This window comes from Martes martes (assembly GCF_963455335.1).
Source record: "Martes martes genome assembly, chromosome: X".
NCBI lineage: Eukaryota > Metazoa > Chordata > Mammalia > Carnivora > Mustelidae > Martes > Martes martes.
Genome location: NC_137897.1, coordinates 59,005,184 through 59,030,183, shown reverse-complemented (window position 1 = coordinate 59,030,183; position 25,000 = coordinate 59,005,184). Strand labels below are relative to the sequence as shown.

The following is a 25,000-nucleotide window of genomic DNA, read 5'->3' as shown; positions in this document are numbered from 1 at the left end:
CCATTTATTCCAGTAATTCTGCCTCGAGGAAGTTTTAAGGAAATAAACGGAGAAGTGAACAGATTTTTATATGCAGAGATGTTCATTACACCATTATAAGAGCAGAAGTTGAAATTCACAGTGTGACTATCCAACAGTAAGTAAATGGTTAAATTTATCACCATAGGATCAAATGTCATACGGCCATTTATAAATATGCTGCTTGTAAATAATATTATCATAAAAAATACTCAAATACTAAGTTTCTTAAAAAGAGGATACCAAGCAAAATATAACATCCCAATTTTATAATACTAAATGAATATATATAACTAGAGAAGAAAGGAGAAAATAAACCAAAATGGTGATAGTAGTTATTGATACATGGTAGCATTATGAATTATTTAATAAATTTTTATTTTACCATTTTTTTTGTATTTTCAAAGTTTCCAGTTAGTATTTGTTAGGTCTTTTTTGAATATAAAATACTTAAAGGTAAGTATTTTCTCTTTATAGAACTTTAAGCTTAGTGGGTTTAAATACCATTTCAAAATGAGAACATTTTGTATCAGTAGTTGGTATAAAATGATTAAAATACTATTTGAAGTAATATCTGAAACTGGGGCTGATTGTGATGTTAAAGAAGATCTTAATTAATTATCTTGGTTAATGTGAACTAATGGAGCCATTTTATTTCATCTTACTGTTGACTTCCAACCATTTGGAGACTAAAAGGAAAGTGGGAGGTGTATGTTCACTTTAAGTACATTAGCTTTAGTGTGCTATATCAGAATAAAATGAAATATCAATTGAATGCTTGTAGTGACCTTTCTCCAAAAAATATCTATAATGTATAAATCCTTTGTTTTCTGTGTCCAAGTAAAAAACTTGTTTCTGTGTCCCAGTTTAAAAGCTTCTGAGAAACATATATTCAACCTCATTAATAATTAGGGAAGTGCTAATTTAAATAGCATGTTTTACCCCCAAAAGTAGCAACAACTGAAACTTAATTAATATGCAGGGTTGTTGAATATATAGGGATCTGATGTCCTCATACACTATGGGTTGGAGTATGTATACTGTTGGACCATTTTGGAAGACGGGCAATACTATCAAAGGATAAATGTATGTTTGCCTTTTTTTAAAGACTTCATTCAATTGACAGGTGACAGCACAAGAAAGAGGAGGGGAGGGGCAGAGGGAGAGGGAGAAGCAGACTCCCCACTGATCAGGGAGCCAGATGTATGCTTACTTTTTAACTCATCAGTCTATTTCTAGGGGTCATTCTTACAGAAATACCCAAGTGTACAAAGTCCTATATACAGTATTTTATTCCAACGTTGTTTGTAGTAGCAAAAATTTGGAAATCACATTAATGTCTGTCAGTAGAGAAATAAATAAATAAATACATTGTTAGTATCATACAGCTGTTAAAAAAGTGAGGTAGAGGGGTTGCTTGGTAGCTCAGATGGCTAAGCTTCTGCCTTATGATCTCCAGGTCCTGGGATCGAGCCCCATGTCAGGCTCCCAGCTGAGCGGGGAATCTGCTTCTCTCTCTCCCTCTGCCTCTACCCCTGCTTGTGCTCTCTCTGTTTCTTTCTGTCTCTCTCTCTCTCTCAAATGAACAAATAAAATATTTAAAAAAAAAAAAGGTGAGGTAGGATTCTGTTAACTGATGTGAGCAGTTTCTAGCATATGTTAAGTGAATAAAAGCAATTTATAAAATAACATGTATGTATAGTATGATCTCACTATGTTGAAGAAAAAAGTATATGGCACATAAATTCATCAAAAAAGTCTGGACTGATACTCAACAAATTGTTCATGGTGATTAGAGCTCGTAAAGGAAATGGGATTGCAGGAATGAGGGGGGTGATAAAGGAGTTACCATGTTTTACTCTTTATGCCTTTGTGCCTTTACTAAGTTGTTTGAATTTTTTGTAATGAATATACATATATATGTACGTATATATAAATCTGCTTCAGGATGCTGTCCTCTTCCACAATACCATTTACTACAACCTTTTATATGGAAACATTCATGCTTCACCTGAGGAGGTGTACGCAGTGGCAAAATTAGCTGGAATCCATGATGCAATTCTTCGAATGCCACATGGATATGACACACAAGTAGGGGAACGAGGACTCAAACTTTCAGGTAATCAGATTTTAGATCTACTCCTGCTTGTGTACTCCTATCAAACTTTAATTTGTCAGAGCCATTTTCTTGAAAATGCAATGACAGAGTACACACCTAGTGCTCATCTAGTCACTTTCAACAAGGTCCCAGTCTCAGCCATCACTGTAAATAATTCATGTTGGAAATAACTGTTCTCAATCATGCAGGTCTCTTTTTTTATTTCACTTGCAGCTGCAAACTGTAAATGCTTAATAGTAAATTGTTAATACATCCTAGGGTCAGCATTAATGTATCATCCATAATTTTAATATTAAAGGAAAGCCAACATCATTGCTCACCTGAGAAAGTAGTAGGAGTAGGGAAAAGTAATTTGATAATATATAGTGTATCTCATCATAATTTCCTAGATCATTATGGAATGTTTTCAATACTTTAGACTTCCTTATACTTGATATACTTAACTGCTATACTTTTATTAAAGCCAGTTTCATTTTCATGTCCTTGTTGGTTCAGTGGTCAAGTAAATTTTGGGGCTTGTACATTTCTATTTAAGTGTTTAATTATGAGATTGCTATGTTTAATAATTTTCCTGTAATGACTGAATTTTTTGGAGGATCCATAAAAAAGCTTTTTCACCCATAATTATTTGAATTCCAAAAGTATGATATCTGTGCCTGAAAGTATTAATGTAACTAGTATAAACACACTATATCCTTTATATTTATTCTTTATTCTAGTTTAATTTAGGGAGGAAATATATAAATTAGGGATGGAGGTGAGACAAAAAGAATGAAGAATACCCTGCATGAATTTAATGAATCCCCATTCCTTTTCATTACAAACCATCTTCATTTATTCACAACATTGATTAGGTACATATTATGTACAGACTAACATGCTAAATGCTTTGAGAGTTAATAAGATAACACATAGATGTACTTGCTGTCAGGAAATTTGCATTCCATTAGAAAGTTTTGATCTAGGTTTAGAAAATGTTAAGCAAAGATTGATTTCAAGTTAAGTTGGTCTGTAGTATTTTGGTTATCAGCTGGTAGTAGAAGATTCTTGCATCATTCCAGTCCCCATTTATACTTCACCATTCAACAGGAGTAGGGCCCAACTAACTAGACCACCCCCAGATGATTTGTCCAGTTGGCTGATTTTAAAGACCTCCAGATTTTCACATAGTATAAACTAGACCTCTCAAAATAAGACTCTGCCTCAGATAGCTATGCCACATGCCATTTTCCAATCATTTTTTTCCCTCTCTACATGCCTTTGGGAGTAGGAATGGCTAAAGAAATTTTCTTTTTGCCTAATATCCATTGCCCTACAGCTAGACCTCTCTAAATGAGTATTATTTAGCACCTATGCTAGTATTTATGGTAGGGAACAAACAAATATTTCTTCTCCAGGTGCCAAAATTCTATTGATTGGAATTGAAACTGGGTTGGTTTCCACTTGAAATTTGAGAGGCATGTCTAAACTAGTCTTTCCTCTGAGTATCTGCATCTTTTAGGAGGTTTCTGCTGCTAATTTGCTAGGTAGGTAAGGAGTTAGTGCTGGCATGATGTCTGCTTTGGTAGGAGAATTCTGATCTTATTAAATGGGGAAGGATGTGGATAGTATAAATACAAACTTATTAATATTAGAGATAAGGAGCCCTCTTTTACAAGTTGAAAATAATAATTGCAGAAATAAAACTGAAATAATATTTGGTGTACCAGGTAGTAAACAGGTGGTGCTTGCTTCCCTAAGAGGTTACTGAAACTGAAAAATTCAAGTTTTTTTCAGACATTGCTAAATTAATGGATAATGGAAAAGAAAAGAAGCCAAAGGGGACATATTCAGCAAAGCACCATCCTTTATACTTTCAGCTATAGTTTATGTATGATTGATGACCTTAGACCTATGAGTCCCAGTGAGGAAAGAACGATTACTTTATTTTCACTAGAGTATATTTAGAAAGAAATACGGGCTTGCATATTATGATAGGAAGAACACTGAACTGGGAGTCAGGTCTAGTCCAGATTCCACTAGAAGTTGCTCTGTGATCTTTGGCAAATCATTAAACCTTTCTGGGCCTCTCTTTCCTTTCGGTTTTAAAATTCTGCTATTCTAGAGACCCATAGCAAATAACTAAGGTGAAATAAGTGGTACCTAGTGTACACCTTTAACTTTGAAGAGTACTGTGAAAATAATACCTGTCAAAAGAATCCTTGAGAAGGGAGTTGTTTGGAGAAGTGGGTAACAGGGTGATGGGTATTAAGGAGGGCATGTGTTGTGATGTGTAATGGGTGTCATACATAACTAATGAATCATTGGACACTACATCCAAAACTAGTGGCTAACTGAGCATGATAAAAGATAATAATTAATTCTAAAAAAAAGAGTTCTTGAGAAGAATACTGGCTAGATGGTATATTTTTGTTAAGAAGTAAATGTAAATATTCATAGTTTCATGTCTTCAAGTTGCCAGGTTTCAGATATTGTATTTGTTTTTGGCTTTTTTTATTCTCTAATACTGAAATTTTTCTCTCTGTGGTTGCTGTCCATTGGGAAGTAATATAAAATAACACATGTAATGAACATATTCTCAGTGTGAGCGTATTCTCGGTGAGAGGAGTAATTGTGGAATCAAAGCTATTACCTCTCCTCCTTGTTCTTTTCTCCTGTCACAAAGTCAGGATCCAGAATTACATTACATTCCAGGGTATATAGTTTGTCAAAGGATATCATATATGAACTTAGACTCTTCTGAGTAAACTAACAGTGGTCAGAGTAGAGGTACATGTTGAAGGCATTGCTTTGTGGTTATGATCAGTGGAAATACTAGAAACACAAAATATGTCTTTATGTTATACTTTCTTAAACTAAATTTTTCTTTACCAGGAGGAGAAAAGCAAAGAGTAGCAATTGCAAGAGCCATTTTGAAGGACCCCCCAGTCATTCTCTATGATGAAGCCACTTCATCATTAGATTCAATTACTGAAGAGGTAAATGATGATGAAAATGCAGAGCTCTTCAATTCTCAATGCTTAACTTTTCTGCTTGGAAGTTCAGTAAAATGGCTATATTCTTTTTTGAATGAACTTCAGTAGGAGGTACGGTAGAGCAAAATATCTGGCCCTTTGTCCCCATATGGCAAGTGCTGATAATAAGAATGTCAGGTTGCATTCAATTATCACATTGCTAAGTCCATTTGCAAAAGTGTCTTCTTTTTGAACCTTATGACTATTCTGTTATCCTTATATCTTGCAAAGCTTCTAAGAATTGCCTAATCTGCTGACAGATGAAGAATGTTTTAGTCTTTCTGCTATTGCTACTTACCACTCATGAAAATAGGTCATGTAAGTGATTGTGACACAAGTATACACCAGAAAACCTTTCACTTACCATGGAGCAACTCATTGAAGTACAAGTCAGGCACACACAGCCTGTGGTGCTGGTATAAATTTATATTCATTTCACAAAAAAATACTGTACAGCACCAAGATGTTGTGACACTTGATGTCGTGGTACAACTCAGCAACTACATTAGACTTCATAACAGCATCTTTGCATTAAATGTAATAGTCTTAACAATAATAATAATTTCATGAATGGATCCCCTTAATCTGGAACTGAAGATAGGCAGATTATCTGTCAGTTACCTCCATTCATCTACATTTTATTTAAATATATAGGAAAAACTCAGTGTTGAAGGATAGGCTTAATTTCAGCTTTGCAACATGTATGGGATAATATTTGCATATGTCGTTAAGTTTCAGGGCATATTATTTGATCTGCCATAAGTTTAAAATAGCTTAATATCTAAGTGACTTGTTTAGCATAAGGATTCGTTATATTTAAAGGGAATCTTGGGGCGCCTGGGTGGCTCAGTCGGTTAAGTGTCTGACCCTTGATTTCAGCTCAGGTCATGATCTCAGGGTTGTGAGGTGGAGTTCAGCATCTGGTTCTGCAATGGGCATGGAGCCTGCTTAAGATTCTTTCTTCCTCTCCTCCTCCTCTGTCCCTTCCAAATAGGAATCTGCTTATAAGAACTTTATACCTACAAATATATTGTCCATGTTTACCACAACTTAAAAGTCCTAACAGTCATTATTTGAGTCAGGTAGCTTTATTATAGCACAGAGCATAACCCATTAAGAGCTAGTAGACAACCTCCCAAGGGAATGAGTTACCAGCAGATTTAGTAAATTTTAATGGGCCTTTTTAAAAGGTCCATAGCACTTAGTAGAATGTTAGAGCTTAAGTTTTTGAGAATAAGGAAGATGAGTCCCCACAAATATCACAATTTTTCTTAGAATTGGCCCCACATTTGATTTACCATCTGTCTTAGTAAAATATAAGCTCTTCCCTTCCTGGGTAGCCACATCTACTCTTGATAATTTTATTACTTTAATAAATACAATGTTTAGAAATATCTGCAGGGAGCCATTGGGTATATGCCCAACCCCACATTGCTGTTTCCATCGTGTTAGCTATACTTAGACCCAGGTTTCCAAGTACAGCTGAATATATATACAGCTCCTTTACACTTTAAAAGCAGTAAACAAAAATGTGTTTTCCAAACAGATTCTTAAATACAGAGAATAAATTGGTAGTTGTCAGAGGTGAGGTTGGTGGGAGGACAGGTGAAATAAAAAGGATTAAGAGTATACTGATCCTGATGAGCACTGAGTAATGTATAAAATTATTGAACCATTATATTGTATACCTGAAATTAACATAACATTGTTAATTATACTGTAATAAAAATGTTTCCCAGAGTTCCCTAAGAAGTCAAAATACTTTTTTTCCCCATTTCCTTCCTTTTGCTCTTTATTCAGTTGGGTATTCAGGGCCAGCGTCTCAGAGTCATTTCCTCTGTTTATAATGGGGGAGGTGGGCTGGCCTATTTCTTCTGAATCTTGGATACTTTGGAGGGAAAAAAAGCATTCTAAAAACTTGCTCTTCAGAATTATTTTGACAAAGATAGTCCTACACCATTTCAGTGTGCCCTGCATAGAATGCTTATGTTTGGGAAAGGACAGAGGTATTGGGAGGAAGCTGTCCTTCCTTCTAGGGCAAGGGGAAATGGAGCCAGACGTTTCATTCTTAGCTTTATCACAATGTCTTCTAAATTGATGGCTTTGCTCTCTGTGTAGCCATTTCCATCCTCTTGCTATTTTTCTTTTTTTTTTTCGGTGCATTATGATATAAGGGTTTTTGTTCTTTTTAAATTTTATTTTAGTTCCAGTATAGTTAACGTAGAGTGTTATATTAGTTTCAGGTGTACAATATAGTGATTCACCAGTTTCATACAATATTCACTGCTTATCACAACAACTGTACTCCTTAATTCCCATTACCTATTTCACCCATCCTCCTACCCATCTCCCCTCTGGTAACCATTCATTTCTTTTCTATACTTAAAAGTCATTTCTTGATTTGTCTCAGTCTCATTCTTTCTCTCTTTTTTCCTTTGCTTGTTTGTTTTGTTTCTTAAATTACTCTTATGAGTGAAATCATATGGCTTTTGGTTTTTTATCTAATGTATTTCATTTAGCATTATACTCTCTACCTCCATGCATGTCATTACAAATGGCAAGGTTTCATTCTTTTTTTCTGGCTGTGTTATTTTCCATTGTATATTTAAATAAACACTTTCTAATAAATTTTAAAAATGGGCAGAGAACATAAACCGACATTTCTCCAAAGAATACATTCGAATGGTAGACAGACACATGAAAAAAGATGCTCATCATCACTTATCATTGGGGAAGTGCAAATCAGAACTACAATGAGATCTCACCTCATACCTGTCAGAATGGCTAAAATCAAAAACACAAGAAACAACAGGTGTTGGAAAGGATGTCAAGAAAAAGGAACATTGGTGCCCTGTTGATGGGAATGCAAACTGGTGTAGCCACTCTGGAGAACAGTATGGAGGTTCTTCAGAAAGTTAAAAATAGAACTAGTGTACGATCTAGTGATTGTGCTACTGGGTATTTACCCCAAAAAATACAAAAACATGAATTCAAAGTAATACATGCAACCTGTGTTTATAGCAGCATTATTTACAATAGCCAAGATATGGAAGTAGCCCAGCTGTCCATCAATTGATGATGGATAAAGAAGTCAGAATTCTTTTGAAAAGGAAGTTTGCTCAAGTTACCATACACAGTGTCTTTATTGCCCCTCTGTCCTCTGAGTTTGAACTAATTAAAAGCAAATGTTCCTGTACCCTTTGAATCTCCTTTCTACTGATTTGAAATTTTCTACATCCTATCACTTGAGTCCTATCACATTTTATTTTTATTCTCATTGGCCAGATAAACATCATACCCGGCTATGTTCCTAATATCATTGGATTCATCATTGTTATTTGTTCATTTTTAAGTATAGAAATATCCACCCTCTCCAGGTCTTTCTAATTTAAAGAAATGTTGCCTATCTAAAATATAATTTTTTCCATGATAATGTGGCATATTTGCCTTCCCTTTTTGATCAGTTTTCTCCTCTTAGTAATTATTAGAATAGGTCAAATATTTGGTAGTGATATAAAGTTTATATAATAAAAAATTCATTGGCATTTTATATGTTCCTTTAAGAAACATATGGTTTGGGGCGCCTGGGTGGCTCAGTGGGTTAATCCTCTGCCTTCGGCTCAGGTCATGATCCCAGGGTCCTGGGATCGAGCGCCACATCGGGCTCTCTGCTCAGCCAGGAGCCTGCTTCCCCCTCTCTCTCTGTCTGCCTCTCTGCCTACTTGTGATCTCTGTCTGTCAAATAAATAAATAAAATCTTTAAAAAAAAAAACGTATGGTTATTTTAATGTACATTTACCTAATAGATCTTCTTTTCCTACTCTTCTTGTCAAACTTACAGACTATTCTTGGTGCCATGAAGGATGCAGTCAAACACAGAACTTCTATTTTCATTGCACACAGATTGTCAACAGTGGTTGATGCAGATGAAATCATTGTCTTGGATCAGGTAAGAGATTTAACTTTAAAGTTTAGTATGGGGGGATTTGGGGGAAGATGGTGGAGCAAGAGGATCCTGAGCTCACCTGATCCCACAGACACATCTAGATAATCACAGCAGTGCAACTAACACAAAAACGCCCTGGCAGAACAGACTTTGCAGTTTATTGCAGACAGGAGGCCACCTGAAAAGCGTAGGAGGGGCAAACACAGTCTGGAACCAGAATCCCATTGAGACTAACCACAAATGGAAGGAACACGACAAACATGGAAAAGGGAGAGGAGCAGACCCCACACCAGGCACCTTAGGCAGTGGGGGAACTACATTGGAAAGACAGGTCCCCAAAACATTAGGCTTTAAAATGGGGCTTAACTTGATGAGTTTTTACAATCAGTGAGACTTAATGCCAGGTGCTTTAAAAATCAGCTAATATAGCTGTGGGAGGCCCACTGGGCAATTGGAAACTAAGGCTTGGGCCTTAAAGAGCCAGCAAAACCAAAAAACCCCACCAGGATAGAGATTATTATTAGAGATTTCCCTAAGAATGGAAGAGCTAGTGTGCAACCATTTCACTTCCCCCACCCCCAGCCTAGATAGCCAGACAGTTGCAGGAATCAGGAGGAACACTCTATCACCTATCTTGCCAACACCACATCCGGCATTCTGGGGGATGCACCCCACTTAGCAAGCATCCCTCTGAAGCAGTTCTGTCAAGACACACACTGCAAGCAGCCCTGGCAGGGACCTGCACCACTCCAAAGTGACTCCTGTCCTGGGGAGAGAAGATAACGACATGCAGCAGTGCCACTGCAGCAACGGCAGACAGACTGGGCAGGCATCTGGTCCGACAGTTGGCCCTACCCACCATCAAAAGCCTCTCAAGAAAAGGCAGGGAGAGCACCCTGAAGGTTGATGCTACTGCCACCATAACAGACGGACTGGGGACAGACATCTGGTTTGACTACAGGCACCACCCACCAATGAAAGCCTCTCAGGGGGCAACAGAGGGAGAGGACCCTGCAATCTGGTGTGACTGCAACCCATTCAGAGGGGCTGAGAGCACACATCTGGTCTGGCTGCTCACACTACTAGATTATAAGCCCACAGTGGCCCCATACTCTTCCCCTAACAGCACAGAGCGCAAACCCTGCCTGGTACACCCAGAACATGAAAAGTGGACCAATGCATCTAATGACTTAAGGTAAGCATAGCTTAGCCACAATAGTAGGGTACACACAACCCACTAGGAGATACCCCTGAAGCTCCTGGTTCTGGTGAGCAGTGGACATTATGCTACAGGATACCACAAGACCTCTTCTTATAAGGCCACTACTTTCAAGCTCAGGAGACTTAGCAGACTTTTCTCATATATAGAAACAAACACAAAGAGTTAGACAAAATGAGGAGACAGACAAATATGTCCTAGATGAGAGAGAATGGGACAAAAGTAAATCAAGAGAACTAATTAAAACAGAGATGAACAATATTGCCTGATAAAGAATTCAAATTAATGATCTTAAAGATACTAGACTAGACAGAAAAGTAGAGAATCTCAATGAACCTTTAATAAAGAGATAGAAAATATAAAAAAAGAACCAGTGAGGGGCGCCTGGGTGGCTCAGTGGGTTAAAGGCTCTGCCTTCGGCTCCGGTCATGATCTCAGGGTCCTGGGATCGAGCCCCGCATTGGGCTCTCCACTCAGCGGGGAGCCTGCTTCCTCCTCTCTCTCTGCCTGCCTCTCTGCCTACTTGTGACCTCTGTCTGTCAAATAAATAAAAATAAATAAAAAAAAGAACCATTGAGAGATGAACTTAATGACTGAAATTAAAAATACACTGGATAGGGGGCATCTGGGTGTCTCAGACAGTTAAGTGTCTGCATTCAGCTCAGTTCATGATCCCAGCGTCCTGGGATCAAGCCCTGCATTGGGCTTCCTGATCAGCAGAGAGCCTGCTTCTCTCTCTCCCTCTGCTGCTCTCTTTGCTTGCATGCTCTTTCTCTCTCTGTGTTGGATAAAGAAATAAAATCTTAAAAAAAAAAAACTACACTAGAGGGACTCTGGCAGATTAGAGGAGACAGAAGAATGGATCAGTGAGCTAGTAGACAGAGTAATGAAATCAAGCTGAACCACAACAACAAAAGAATAATAAAAAATGAGACTAGATTAAGGGAACTCAGGGACATCATTAAGGATCGTAACAGTCACATTATAGCAATCCCAGGAGGAGGAGAGAGAAGGGTGAAGAAAATTTGTTTGAAGAAATAATAGCTGAAAACTAAAGGAAACAGACATCTGGATTCTGGAGGCACACAGAATCCACAACAAAATCAACCCAAGGAGATCCACACCGAGACACATAATAACCAAAAATGGCAAAAAGTAGTGATAAGGAGAGAATGTTAAAAGCAGCAAGAGAAAATAGTTATATACAAGGGAAATCCCATAAGGCTTTTCACATGATATTTCAGCAGAATCTTTATGTAGGCCAGAAGAGGGTGGCATGGTATATTCAGACTACTGACAGAAAAATAACCTGTAACCAAGAATATTCTACCCAGTAAGGCTATCTTCAGAATTCAGGGAGAGAGAGTTTTCCAGGCAAATAAAAATTTAGGGAGTTCATTACCATTAAATCAGCCTTCAAGAAAAATTAAAGGGAATCCTTTGGAAAGAAAAGGCCATAATTAAGAGTAAGAAAATTATGAAAGGAAAAAATGTCACAGGTAAATGCAAACATAAAATTAAAATAGTGTATTAGTCACTTATAAAACCAGTATGGAGATTAAAGCAGAAAAACAATAAAATAAATTATATCTGTAAAAGTAATCAAGAGAGTGCCTGGGTGGCTCAGTTGGTTAAGTGACTGCTTTCAGCTCAGGTCATGATCCTGGAGTCCCAAATTGAGTCCCACATCAGTCTCCCTGCTCATCGGGGAGTCTGCTTCTCTCTCTGACCCTCCCCCTTCTCGTGCTTTCTCTCTCAAATAAATAAATAAATAAATAAATCTTTAAGAAAAGTAATCAGGAGAGTCACAAAATAAAGTATATAAATAAAAATAGTATATAGTATATAAATAAAAATAAAAATAAATATATAAATATAAAAATAAATATATATATAAAAATAAATATATAAATAAAAATAAAAATAAAGATATAAAGTATGATACCACATACATAAAATATCAGGGAAGTAAAATTTTACTACTTTAAAAATGGCTTCAAACTTAACTATCAACCTACATAGACTGCTATATGCGTAAAATATTACATGTGAACCTAATGGTAATCACAAATCAAAATCCTGTCGTAGATACACAAAAAGCAAAGAGAAAGCAATCCAAGCATAACACTGAAGAAAGCCATCAAATCACAAGAGAAAAGGGAAGATGGAGGGAAAAAAGAGAACTACAAAAACAACCATAAAACAAGTTACAAAATGGCAATAATTACATACCTGTCATTAATTACTTTGAATGTCAGTGGACTAAATGCTCCAGTCAAAACACATAGGAGGAAAAAAAAAACACAGGATGACTGAATGGATAAAAATTGCAAGCTCCATCTAAGTGCTGCCCACATGAGACTCAGTTCAAGACCTGAAGACACATGGAGATTGAAAGGAAGGACACATTTACCATGTGAATGGAAGTGAAAAGAAAGCCAGGAGAGCAATACTTTCGTTGCACAAAACACACTTTAAAACAAAGATTGTAACAAGAGACAAGGACACTACATGATGATAAAAGGGAAAAATCCAACAAGAAGATAAAATAGTTGCAAATATTTGTGCACCCAACGTAGGAGCACTCCAAAGCATGAATCATGTGTTAAGAGACATAAAAGAAGAAATTAACACAGTAATAATAACTGACTTTAACACCTCTCTTGCATTAATGGGTACATCATCTATACAGAAAATAAAGGAAAGAGTAACTTTGAATGACATACTGGACCAGATGAAATTAACATCCTATATATTCAGAACATTCTATCAAAAAACAGCAGAATGCGCTTATTTTCAAGTGCACATAGAGCATTCTCCAGAATAGATCTCATATTAGGGCACAAAACAGGTCTCTGAATTTAAGAAAATAAAACCACAGCAAGCATCTTTCCAAAACAGATATAAAACTAAAAATCAATTGCGAGAAAAATATGGGAAAAAACTACAAACACTTGAAAGCTTAGCAACATGCTATTAAACAACCAATGGATCAACAAAGAATCAAAGAAAAAATAAAAAAAATACATGAGACAAATGAAAGTGAAAACACAGTGTTTCTAATTCATTAAGATGCAGCAAAAGTGTTCTAAGCTGGAAGATTATACCAGTATAGGCCTGTCTCAAGAAAGAATAAAAATCTGGAATAAACAACCTAACCTTAATAATAGGGATAAACTTAAGGAGATGAAAGTTCTGTACCATGGAAACTATAAAATACCGATCAAAGAAATTGAAGATGACACAAATAGATATTTCTTGTTCAGGAATTAGAAGAATTAAGATTGGTGAAGGGTCTGTACTACCCAAAGCAGTCTACAGAGATTCAGTGTAATCGCTATCAAAATACCAACACCATGTTCCTAGAAATGTAAAAATAATTTTATGGAACCACGAAAGACCTCAAATAGCCAAAGCAATCCAAAAAAGAACAAAGCAGGATATATTAAAATCCCTGATTTCAAGATATATTACAAAGTTGTGGTTGTCTGGCACAAAACTAGACACAAAGGTCAGTGGAAGAGAATAGAGAGTCTAGAAATGAACCCATGCTTATATGGTCAGTTAATCTATGATAGAGGAGGCAAGAATATACAAGGAGGAAAGAGTCTCTTCAACAAATGGTGCTGGGAAAACTGAACATGTACATGTAAACGAATGAAACTAGACCACTTTCTTATACTATACACAAAAATAAACTCAGAATGGATTAAAGACCTAAATGTGAGACCTGAAACAGTAAAAATTCCTAGAAGAAAACATAGGCAATAATTTTTGACATTGGCTATAGAAACTTTTTTTAGGTAAGTCTTTTCAGGCAAGAGAGACAAAGGCAAAATTAAACTGTTCTGAGTACACCAAACTAAAACGCTTTTTCATAATGACTGAAACCATCAACAGAACTACAAGCAACCTACTGAATGGGAGAAGATATTTGTAAAATGATATATTTGATAAGGGCTAAATATCCAAAAGATATAAAGAACTTACACTACTCAACACCCAAAAAACCCAAATAATCTGATTTAAAAAATGGGCAGAGGACTTGAATAGACATTTTTCCAGAGAAGCCGTATAGATGGCCAACAAACACATAAAAAGATGCTCACCATAACTAATCATCAGGGAAATGCAAATTAAAACCACAATGAGATATCACTTTATACCTTTCAGAATGGCTAAAATCAGACACACAAGAAATAAGAAATATTGACAATGATACAGAGAAAAAGGAACCCTCATGCACCATTGCTGGGAATGCAAATTGGTGCAGCCACTGTGGAAAACAATATGGAGGTTCTTCAAAAATTTGAAAATAGGGGCGCCTGGGTGGCTCAGTGGGTTAAAGCCTCTGCCTTCGGCTCAGGTCATGATCCCAGGGTCCTGGGATCGAGCCCGCATTGGGCTCTCTGCTCGGCGGGGAGCCTGCTTCCCTTCCTCTTTCTCTGCCTGTCTCTCTGCCTACTTGTGATCTTTGTCTGTCAAATAAATAAATAAAATCTTAAAAAAAATTGGAAAATAGGTAATTCCACTACTGGGTATTTACCCAAAGAAAATGAAACTACTAACTTGAAAAGATATATGCACCCCTGTGTTTATTGCAGCAATATTTACAATAGCCAAGGTATGGAAACTTCTCACGTGTCCATCCATAGAGAATGGATAAAGAAGGCTATTACCTGGCCATAAAAAAAAAAATGAAATCTTGCCATTTGTAGCAATATTTATGAACCTAGAGAATATAGTGATGAGTGATATCAGTCAGAGAAAGATGAATACCACACTGTTTCACTCATGTGTGGAATTTAAGAAACAATCCAAATGAACAAAGAAAAAGGGACACAAAAAATAGACCCTTTAAATATAGAAAACAAACTGTTGGTCTTCAGAGATGTGGTGTGGGGGTATGGGTGAAATAGATAAAGGGGAATAAGAGTACCCTTAACTTGATGAGCACTCAAAAATGTATAGAATTATTGAATAATTATATTTTAAACCTGAAACTAATAGAACATTAGATCTTAGTTGCAGTTCAATTAAAAAAATGTTTAGTACATGAAGAACATTGAAAATTGTCACAAACACAAATAACATAAATATTGTTTCTAAAGAAAAATGCAGAATTTGTGTTCTTTAAAGAAGGGTGAATCCTGATAGGACTCCCATTTTTACTCCTTTTGACAGAAAAACAAAGGCATTTTTCTTCCAAGAAGAAATAAACCATTAACTCACTTTTCATCAAAATATTAAAAGCAAACATATCAGGAAAGCATTAAAGCCTCATATAATAGAATCAAGTTTTAGGGAGTATATATAAAAAAATTTTTTTTGCATTCAGTTTTGCTCTGCACAGAATCATTGCTCATTATCATTTTTGTATTTTGTATTTTTATTTTTCTAATATCTGCACATACCCTTGATGTCTAAAAGAAAATTACCATAAAATAGTCACTTGCAAACATGATTATTTTTATTTTTTTTTCCTCCTGGGGAAAGTAAGAAAATGGATAACCTGCTTTATCCCTTCTGAGGGCTTTACTATTAAGAGTGTACTACTTTCTAAATGTTCTGATCAAATCAGAATACCACTGTAGTGATTGGTAATTTTCCTTTACTCTTTATAAGAATATATTTTCCCACATCCTAGTACTTGGTTATTTCTCACACTGTTCAGTTTTTCACCTTCCAGTCAGCCTTTTCTGTGATTATGTTTCCCTTCTAATAAATAAACCTTCAATTCTTTATCATTTTGAAAGCCTGAATACTAGATGTTGAGAGAGAAAAAGCATTCTCACGTACTTTCTATATTGAGTTATCAAGAGAATTTTTCACACCACTAAAATTTCATATAAGCTGTTGATTTTTCTGTGGTGTGTATGTATATATATTTTTAGTTACGTACATATATATTGTTTTATAGTCTTACCTGTGTGTACTTGAGTAACCCTAGGTCTTTTTGTTGTTTTTTTCATAAGTGTTTACATTCAGTAGAAAACAAACTAATTTTTTCCAGTATGCTTCTATACCAGAATGCCTTAAATGTGAAATGTTGTAAATACACTTCATTATCCAATTGATACTCAAAAGAGGGCAGTTGGGTGTTGTATGTATGGGTTGAATCACTAAATTCTACTCCTGAAACTAACATTATACTATCTGTTAACTAACTGGAATTTAAATAAAAACTTGAAGGAAAGAAATTAAAAAGAAAGAATCTGAAATAAAATTTGCTGTTGGTGCTTTTTTACTAACCTTTCCATTGTATGCAGGCATGCAGATAGTCTTTTCTTATAAAGTGGTAGAGGTACTTGAACAAGCTTGAGCTTTCTTGTCTCATACTTTGAGGTTGACAGTATCTGCAGTTATATTACAACATTGCCACTTGAAGTTTAATTATAATTGGAACTATAATTAATATATTAATGGTTATAGCACATGTATCTAAACTATCTTAGTATTTATAATTTGATCATTCTGTATTTGCTTGATTATGAAAATCAAAGACTTTCATTTTCTAGTGAAATGTATATAACCTCATGTGTTCTGTCAACAGTGCCTCGTAGTATAATGTTTACATCTACATAAGAAATAGAATTCTCAAGGCACCTCCTTAACCCCACAGCCTGGTAATTACTGCTTCCCAGCCTGGCAAGAGGCTGTAGGTTGACTTGTCAGGAAATTGAGTCATAGAGGCTCTAGACAGAAAATTGTCTAGCACATGAACAAAGATGGGGAAGATTAACTGGAAATCAAAGCACACCAAAAAAAGACCATAGACCCTCTTCTGCCACTGGCTCCAAGAACCTTGCTAACCATTTCTTTATTTCTAATATAACCACTCCTTCCTTCATCAGGAGATAATTGAAGAATTCTCTGCAGAAAACAAATGTAGCCCCAGGGAAAAAAAAGATATTTGTATTTGGAGACCCCAGCAAAATGACCATGTATCCATATGATCATTCTTTAGTGAAATCCACAGTTGATCCCATTCCCATGCACATAGTTTTCTAGTCAGTTTTCTAATGCTCCATTATTAAGTATCAATGGATAATAAAGGAAGACCTCTTAAACAAGCAGAAAAAAAGGAATTCAGTAGGAAATATAGACAATGAAAAGAGCATAAAGCAACTTACATAGTTAATATCGTCACAGGTCATGGAAAATAAAGCATTTCTAAAATAAGGACAGATGCTGTTAAGAGAAAGAACTAAAGGGAGCTTTATATGGCATGAGTTCTAGATATGTTGTTAAAGAAAGAACAATTCAGAATCTGTTGTATGCTGCTATTTGCAAGGAGGATGGGGGAAAAAAGGAATATGTGATATTTACTTATTTCTGTGGGGAAAAACCCTCAGTTTGTACCTCTTAATCCACTTTACTTTGCCCATTCTCTCATCCACCTTCCCTTTGGCAACTACCATTTTGTTCTTTAATTAAGAGGTACAGGCTTCCACTTATAAATAAGTCATGGATATTGAAAGTACAACGTAAATAATATAGTCAATAATATTATAATAATGCCTTATGGTGACAGATGGTGACTACATTACCGAGGCCACCACTGAATAATGTATACAGTTGTCTAATCACTGTGTCATACACCTGAAAGTAATAAAACATTCTATGTCAATTATATTTCAGTTAAAAATTACAAAAAAAGAAAAATCCTAAGTTGAGCTGGAAAGAATTTAATATTTGATGATTCACAGTCTTTGGCTCAGAGGTATGATCGTGGATATTAATTATTATTATACTAAGGCAATACAGAACAGTGTTTAATAGTTTGATTAACATAAAATAGACTAAAACCTTTCTTTTTTGTGTTTCAATGCCAAATAAAAAGAACTCTTAGTAAAAGAGAAAACAACAACAACAAACTCAGGAAGCATAAACTAGAAACTAAAGAAATTGACTGTTTATGGAGTGGAGATAGAAAGAGGTAAAAGGGATAGGAAAGGGAGCATGACTTTCCTGATTATACTTTTTTATATTATTTTTTAGTCTTTCAAGTTTTTAAATTCCATTTAACATAGAGTGTGATATTAGTTTCAGGGGTAGAATTTAGTGATTCATCACAGCACCCAGTGCTTACCACAAGTGCCCTCCTTAATACCCATCACCCATTTAACCCATCTCCGCACCCACATCCCCTCCAGCATCTCTCAGTTTGTTCTCTGTAGTTAAGTCTGTTTTATGATTTCTCTTCTCCCCCCATGTTCATCTGTTTTCTGTCTAAAATTCTACATGTGAGTGAAATCATAAGGTATTTATCTTTCTCTGACTTATCTCACTTAGCATAATACTCTCTAGCTCCATCCACATCCTTGCAAATGGAAGGATTTATTTTTGATGGCTGAGTAATATTCTGGTGTGTGTGTGCATATGTGTGCATGCATATGCACATATGTATACTACATCTTCATAATCCATTCATTAGTCAGTGGGCATTTGGGCTCTTCTCCTAGTTTGGCTATTGTTGATAAAACAGCTTTAAACATTGGGGTGCATGTATGCCTTTGAATCTGTATTTTTGTATCCTTTCAGTAAGTACCTACAAGTAGAATTGCTGGTTTGTAAGGTAGTTCTCTTTTTAACTTTTTGAGGAATTTTCCTACTGTTTTTGAGAATGACTGAACCAGTTTGCATTCCCACCAACAGTGTAAGAGTGTTCCCCTTTCTCCACATCTTTTCCAACGCCTATTGTTTCTTGTGCTGATTTTAGCAATCCTAATATGTGTGAGATGGTATATCATCATGGTTTTGATTTGTATTTCCCTGATGATGAGAGATGTTGAGCACCTTTTCATGTGTCTGGTAGCCGTGTGGGTATCTTCTTCGGAAAAATGTCTATTCACGTCTTCTGCCCATTTTTTAACTGGATTATTTGGTTTTCTGGGTGTTGAGTTTAATAAATTCTTTATAGATTTTTGATACTAACCCTTTATTGGATATGTCATCTGCAGATACCTTCTCCCATTTTGGAGGTTGCCTTTTAGTCTTGCCAGTTGTTTCCTTCACTGTGCGGAAACTTTTTATCTTAAAAAGTCCCGATAGTTTATTTATTTATTTTTTAACATATAATGTATTATTTGTTTCAGGAGTACAGGTCTGTGATTCATCAGTCTTAAAATACACAGTGCTCATTACAACACATACCCCTCAATGTCCATCACCCAGTTACCTCATTCCCCTATCCCCCCACCCCTCCAGCAAATCTGTTTGTTTCCTAAGATTAATGGTTTGTCTCCCTCTTTGGTTGTATCTTGTTTTATTTTTTCTTCTCTTCCCCTATGATCCTCTGTTTTGTTTCCTAAAGTCCACCTACCAGTGAGATCATACGGTAATTGTCTTTCTCTGATTGACTTGTTTTGCTTAGCATAATACCCTCTAGTTCCAACTATGTCATTGCAAATGGCAAGATTTATTTTTTTTTTGATGGCTGAGTAATGTTCCTGTGTGTGTGTGTGTGTGTATGTGTATGTGTGTACACGCAGTGGATATATTTATCCATTAATCTGTTGATGGACATCTGGGCTTTTTCCATAGTTTGGCTATTGTGGACATTGCTGCTATAAACATCGGGGTGCAGATGCCCCTTCAAATCACTGTGTTTGTATCCTTTGGATAAATACCTGGTCATGCAATTCCTGGGTTGTAGGGTAGCTCTGCTTTCAACTTTTGAGGAACTTCCATACTGTTTTCCAGAGTGGCTGCACCAGCTTGCATTCCCAACAGTGTAGAAGGGTTCCCCTTTCTCTGCATCCTCCCCAATATCTGTCATTTCCTGACTTGTTAATTTTAGCCATTCTGGCTGGTGTGAGGTGGTATTCGTGGTTTTGGTCTGTATTTCCCTGATGCCAAGTGATGTTGAGCACTCTTTCATAGGTCTGTTGGCCATTTGGGTGTCTTTGGAAAAATGTCTGTTCATGTCTTCTGCCCATTTTTTGATTGGATTATTTATTCTTTAGGTGTTGAGTTTCATACAGTCTTTATAGATTTTGGATACTAGCCCTTTATATGATATGTCATTTGCAAATATCTTCTCCCATTCTCTTGGTTGTCTTTTGGTTTTGTCAACTGTTTGCTTTGCTGTGGAGAAACTTTATCTTGATGAAGTCCCAATAGTTCATTTTTGCCTTTGTTTCCTGTGCCTTTGGAGGTGTGTCTAGCAACAAGTTGCTGTGACCAACATCACAGAAGTTGCTGCCTGTGTTCTTCTCTAGGATTTTGATGGATTCCTGTCTCATGTTTAGGTCTTTCATCCATTTTGAGTCAATGTTTGTGTATGGTGTAAAGAAATGGTCCGGTTTCATTCTTCTGCATGTGGCTGTCCAGTTTTCCCAACACCATTTGTGGAAGAGACTGCCTTTTTTCCATTGGATGTTCTTTCCTGCTTTGTTGAAAATAAGTTGACCACAGAGTTGAGGGTCCATTTCTGGGTTCTTATTCTGTTCCATTGATCTATACATCTGTTTTTGTGCTAGTACCATACTGTCTTGATGATTACAGCTTTGTAATAGAGCTTGAAGTCCAGAATTGTGATGCTACCAGCTTTGGTTTTCTTTTTCAACATTCCTTTGGCTCTTCAGGGTCTTTTGCTTCATACAGATTTTAGGATTATTAGTTCTAGTTCTGTGAAAAAAAGTTGATGGTATTTTAATAGGGATTGTATTGAATGTGTGTATTGCTCTAGGTAGTATAGACATTTTAACAATATTTGTTCTTCCAGTTCATGAGCATGGAATGGTTTTCCATTTCTTTATGTTTTCTTCAGTTTCTTTCATGAGTATTTTGTAGTTTTCTGAGTACAGATCCTTTGCCTCTTTGGTTAGATTTATTCCTAGGTATCTTATGGTTCTGGGTGCAACTGTAAATGGGATCAACTCCTTAATTTCTTTTTCTTTAATCACATTGTTAGTGTATAGAAATGCAGCTGATTGCTGTGCGTTGATTTTATATCCTGCCACTTTACTGAATATGCCAACAAATTAGGCAATCTGGAAGAAATGGATGCATTCCTAGAGACATATAAACTACCAAAACTGAACCAAGAAGAAATAGAAAACCTGAGTAGACCCATAACCAGGAAAGAAATTGAAGCAGTAATCAAAAATCTCCCAATCAAAAAAAAAAAAAAAAATCTCCCAACAAACAAGAGCCCAGTGCCAGATGGCTTCCCAGGGGAATTCTACCAAACATTTAAAGAAGAATTAATACCTATTCTCCTCAAACTGTTCCAAAAAATAGAAATGGAAGGAAAACTTTCCAAACTCATTTTATGAGGCCAGCATTACCTTGATCCCAAAACGAGACAAAGACTCCACCAAAAAGGAGAATTACAGACTGATGTCCCTGATGATCATGGATGCAAAAATTTTCACCAGAATAATAGCCAGTAGGATCTAACAGTACATTAAAAGGATTATTCACCAGGATGAAGTGGGATTTATTTCTGGGCTGCAAGGGTACTTCCGCATCCACAAATCAATCAGTGTGATATACTACATAAATAAAAGAAAGAACCATATGATACTCTCAATAGATGTTGAAAAGCATTTGACAAAGTACAGCATCCTATCTTGATTAAAACTCTCCACAGTGTAGGGATAGAGAGAACATACCTCAGTATCATAAAAGCCATCTATGAAAAATCCACAGCAAATATCATTCTCAATGGGGAAAAACTGAGAGTTTTTCTCCTAAGGTCAGGAACACAGCAGGGATGTCCACTATCACCACTGCTGGTTAGCATAGTACTAGAAGTCCTAGCATCAGCAGTCAGACAACACAAAGAGATAAAAGGCATCCGAATTGGCAAAGAAGTCAAACTCACACTCTCCACAGATGACCTGATACTTTATGTGAAAAGCCCAAAAAACTCCACCCCCAAATTGCTAGAACTCATATGGGAATTCAGTAAAGTGGCAGGAAAAGTCCTGATAAGTTTATTATTGCTTTTGTTTGCCTTGCTTCTTGAGACATACCAAGTAAGAAGTTGCTATGGCTGATGTCAGAGAGGTTATTGCCTGTTTTCTTCTCTGGGATTTTGATGGTTTCCTGTCTCACAGTTAGGTATTTCATCCATTTTGAGTTTATTTTTATGATGTAAGAAAGTGGTCCAGTTTCATTCTTTTGTATGTTTCTGTCCAGTTTTTCCAACACTATCTCTTGAAGAGACTGTCTGTTCCTTTGGATATTTTTTCCTGTATCGTTGAACATTAGTTGACCATATATTTTTGGGTCCATTTCCGGGTTCTCTGTTCTGTTCCATTCATCTGTGTGTCTGTTTTTGTACCAGTACTATACCATCCAGATTACTACAGATAACTTGAAGTCCAGAATTGTGATGCCTCTAGCTTTTGTCCCATACAAATTTTAAGATTCTTTGTTCTAGCTCTGTGAAAAATGCTGTTCGTATTTTGATAAGGATTGTGTTAAATGTATAGATTGCTTTCAGTAGTATAGTCATTTGAACAACACTTGTTCTTCCAATTCATGAGCATGAAACGTTTTTCCCTTTCTTTGTGTCATCTTCAGTTTCTTTCATCAGTGTTTTCTAAGTTTTCATAATACAGATCTTTTACCTCTTTGGTTAGGTTTCTTCCTAGGTGTCTTATGGTTTTTGTTCAGTTGTAAATGGGATCGATTTCTTGATTTTTCTTTCTGCTGCTTCATTATAGGTTTATAGAAATGCAACAGATTTCTGTATGTTGATTCTGTATCCCGCAACTGGACAGAATGCATGTATGAGTTCCAGCAATTTTTTGGTGGAGTCTTTTGGATTTTCTATATAGAGTATCCTGTCATCTGCAAATAGTGAAAGTTTGACTTCTTCTTTGCTGATTTGGATACATTTTATTTGTTTTTGTTATCTGTTTGCTGAGGCTAGGACTTCTAATACTGTGTTAAATGAAAGTAGTGAGAGTAGACATCCCTGTCTTTTTCCTGATGCTAGATGAAAAGCACTCAGTTTTTCCCCATTGAGGATGATAATAGCTGTGGTCTTTCATATATGGCCTTTATAGTATCAAGGTATGTTCCCTCTGTCCCTCGGTTTTTGAGGGTTTGTAATCAAGAATGGATGCTGTATGTTTTCAAATGTTTTTTCTGCATCTATTGAGAGGATCATATGGTTCTTACCCTCTTTTATTAATGTGGTGTATCACATTGATTTATTTGCAAATATTGAACCATTCCTATAGCGCAGAAATAAATCCCAATTGATCGTGGTGATTGATTCTTTTTCTGTACGGTTGTATTCAATTTGATAGTATTTTGTTGAGAATTTTTGCATCCATATCCATCAGAGATATTCGCCTGTAGTTCTTAGTGGAGTCTTTGATTTTGGAATCAGAATAATGTGGGCCTCATAGAACAAGTTTGGAAGTTTTCCTTCCATTTCTATTAAGAAAAATAGGTATTAACTCTTCTTTAAAGATTTAATAGAATTCCCATGTGAAGCCATATGGCCCTGGACTTTTGTTTGTTTGCAGATTTTTTATTACTGATTCAGTTTCTTCACTGGTTATGTCTGTTCAAGGTTTTTGTTTTCTTCCTGTTTCAGTTTTGGTAGTTTATATGTTTCTAGCAATTTATCCATTTCTTCCAGATTACTCAATTTGTTGACATATAATTTTCATAATATTATTTTGTTTATATTTTTGTATTATTATTTATGAGTTCTCCTCTATTTTATTTTTTTGGAGCCTTCCTCTTTTTTATAAGTCTGGCCAGGGGGTTATCAATTTTATTAATTTTTTCAGAGAACCAGCTCCTGGTTTCATTGTTCTATTCTCCTGTGTTTTTGATTTCTATATTATTTATTTCTAGTCTAATCTTATTTCACTTCTGCTAGTGTTAGCCTTCATTTGTTGTTCTTTTTCCTTTGTTTCATTTTTTTAATTTAAATTCAGTTAGCCAAAATCATTAGATTTTGATGTAATGTTCAGTGATTCATTAGTTGCATATAACACCCAGTGCTCATCGTTGTTGTTCTTTTTCTAGCTCCTTTATGGGTAAGTTTATGTTGCGTATTCGAGATTTTTCTATTTGAGTTAGGCCTGTATTGCTGTATACTCCCTCTTACAACTGTTTTTGCTACATCCCAAATATTATGGGCTGTCAGTTTTCATTTCCATTTGTTTCTGTGTTTTTTCCTAATTTCTTTTATTTTCTGGTTGATTTATTGTTTAGTAGCATGTTATTTACCTTCCATGTATTTGTGGTTTTTCTCAAATTTTATCTTGTGGTTGATTTCAGGGTCATAGCATTGTGGTCAGAAAGTATGCATGGTATGATTTCATTCTTTTTGTACTTGTTGAGGCTTGATTTGTGACCAGTATGTGATCTGTTCTGGAGACTGTCCCATGTGTATTTGAAAAGAATATGTATTCTGCTTAAGATAAAATTCTGTTCTGAATCAATCTCTCTCTCTTTCTCTCTCTCTCTCTCTCTCTCTCTCTATATATATATATATATATATATATATGACTGTGTTATGTTGGTCACCATAAAATACATCAGTAGTTTTTGATGCAGTGTTCCAATATTCATTGTTTATGTACAACACCCAGTGCTCCATGCAATATGTGCCCTCCTTAATACCCACCACCAGGCTCCCCCCACCCCACTCCCCTCAAAGAGCCTCAGATTGTTTCACAGAGTCCACAGTCCCTCATGGCTCA

The 25,000-nt window shown here is 35.9% G+C and overlaps 1 protein-coding gene across 3 annotated transcripts in view; it reads left to right on the top strand.

Annotated features, from left to right (window-relative positions):
• ABCB7 (ATP binding cassette subfamily B member 7) overlaps positions 1-25,000 on the top strand; it is a 149,322-nt gene that overhangs the window by 116,602 nt on the left and 7,720 nt on the right. For all 3 annotated transcript variants that reach the window (XM_080794831.1, XM_080794833.1, XM_080794832.1), the window contains 3 exons: positions 1,966-2,137; positions 5,012-5,115; positions 8,993-9,100. In XM_080794831.1, coding sequence (XP_080650957.1) covers positions 1,966-2,137; positions 5,012-5,115; positions 8,993-9,100 — 384 coding nt within the window. The remainder of the gene's footprint in view (positions 1-1,965; positions 2,138-5,011; positions 5,116-8,992; positions 9,101-25,000) is intronic.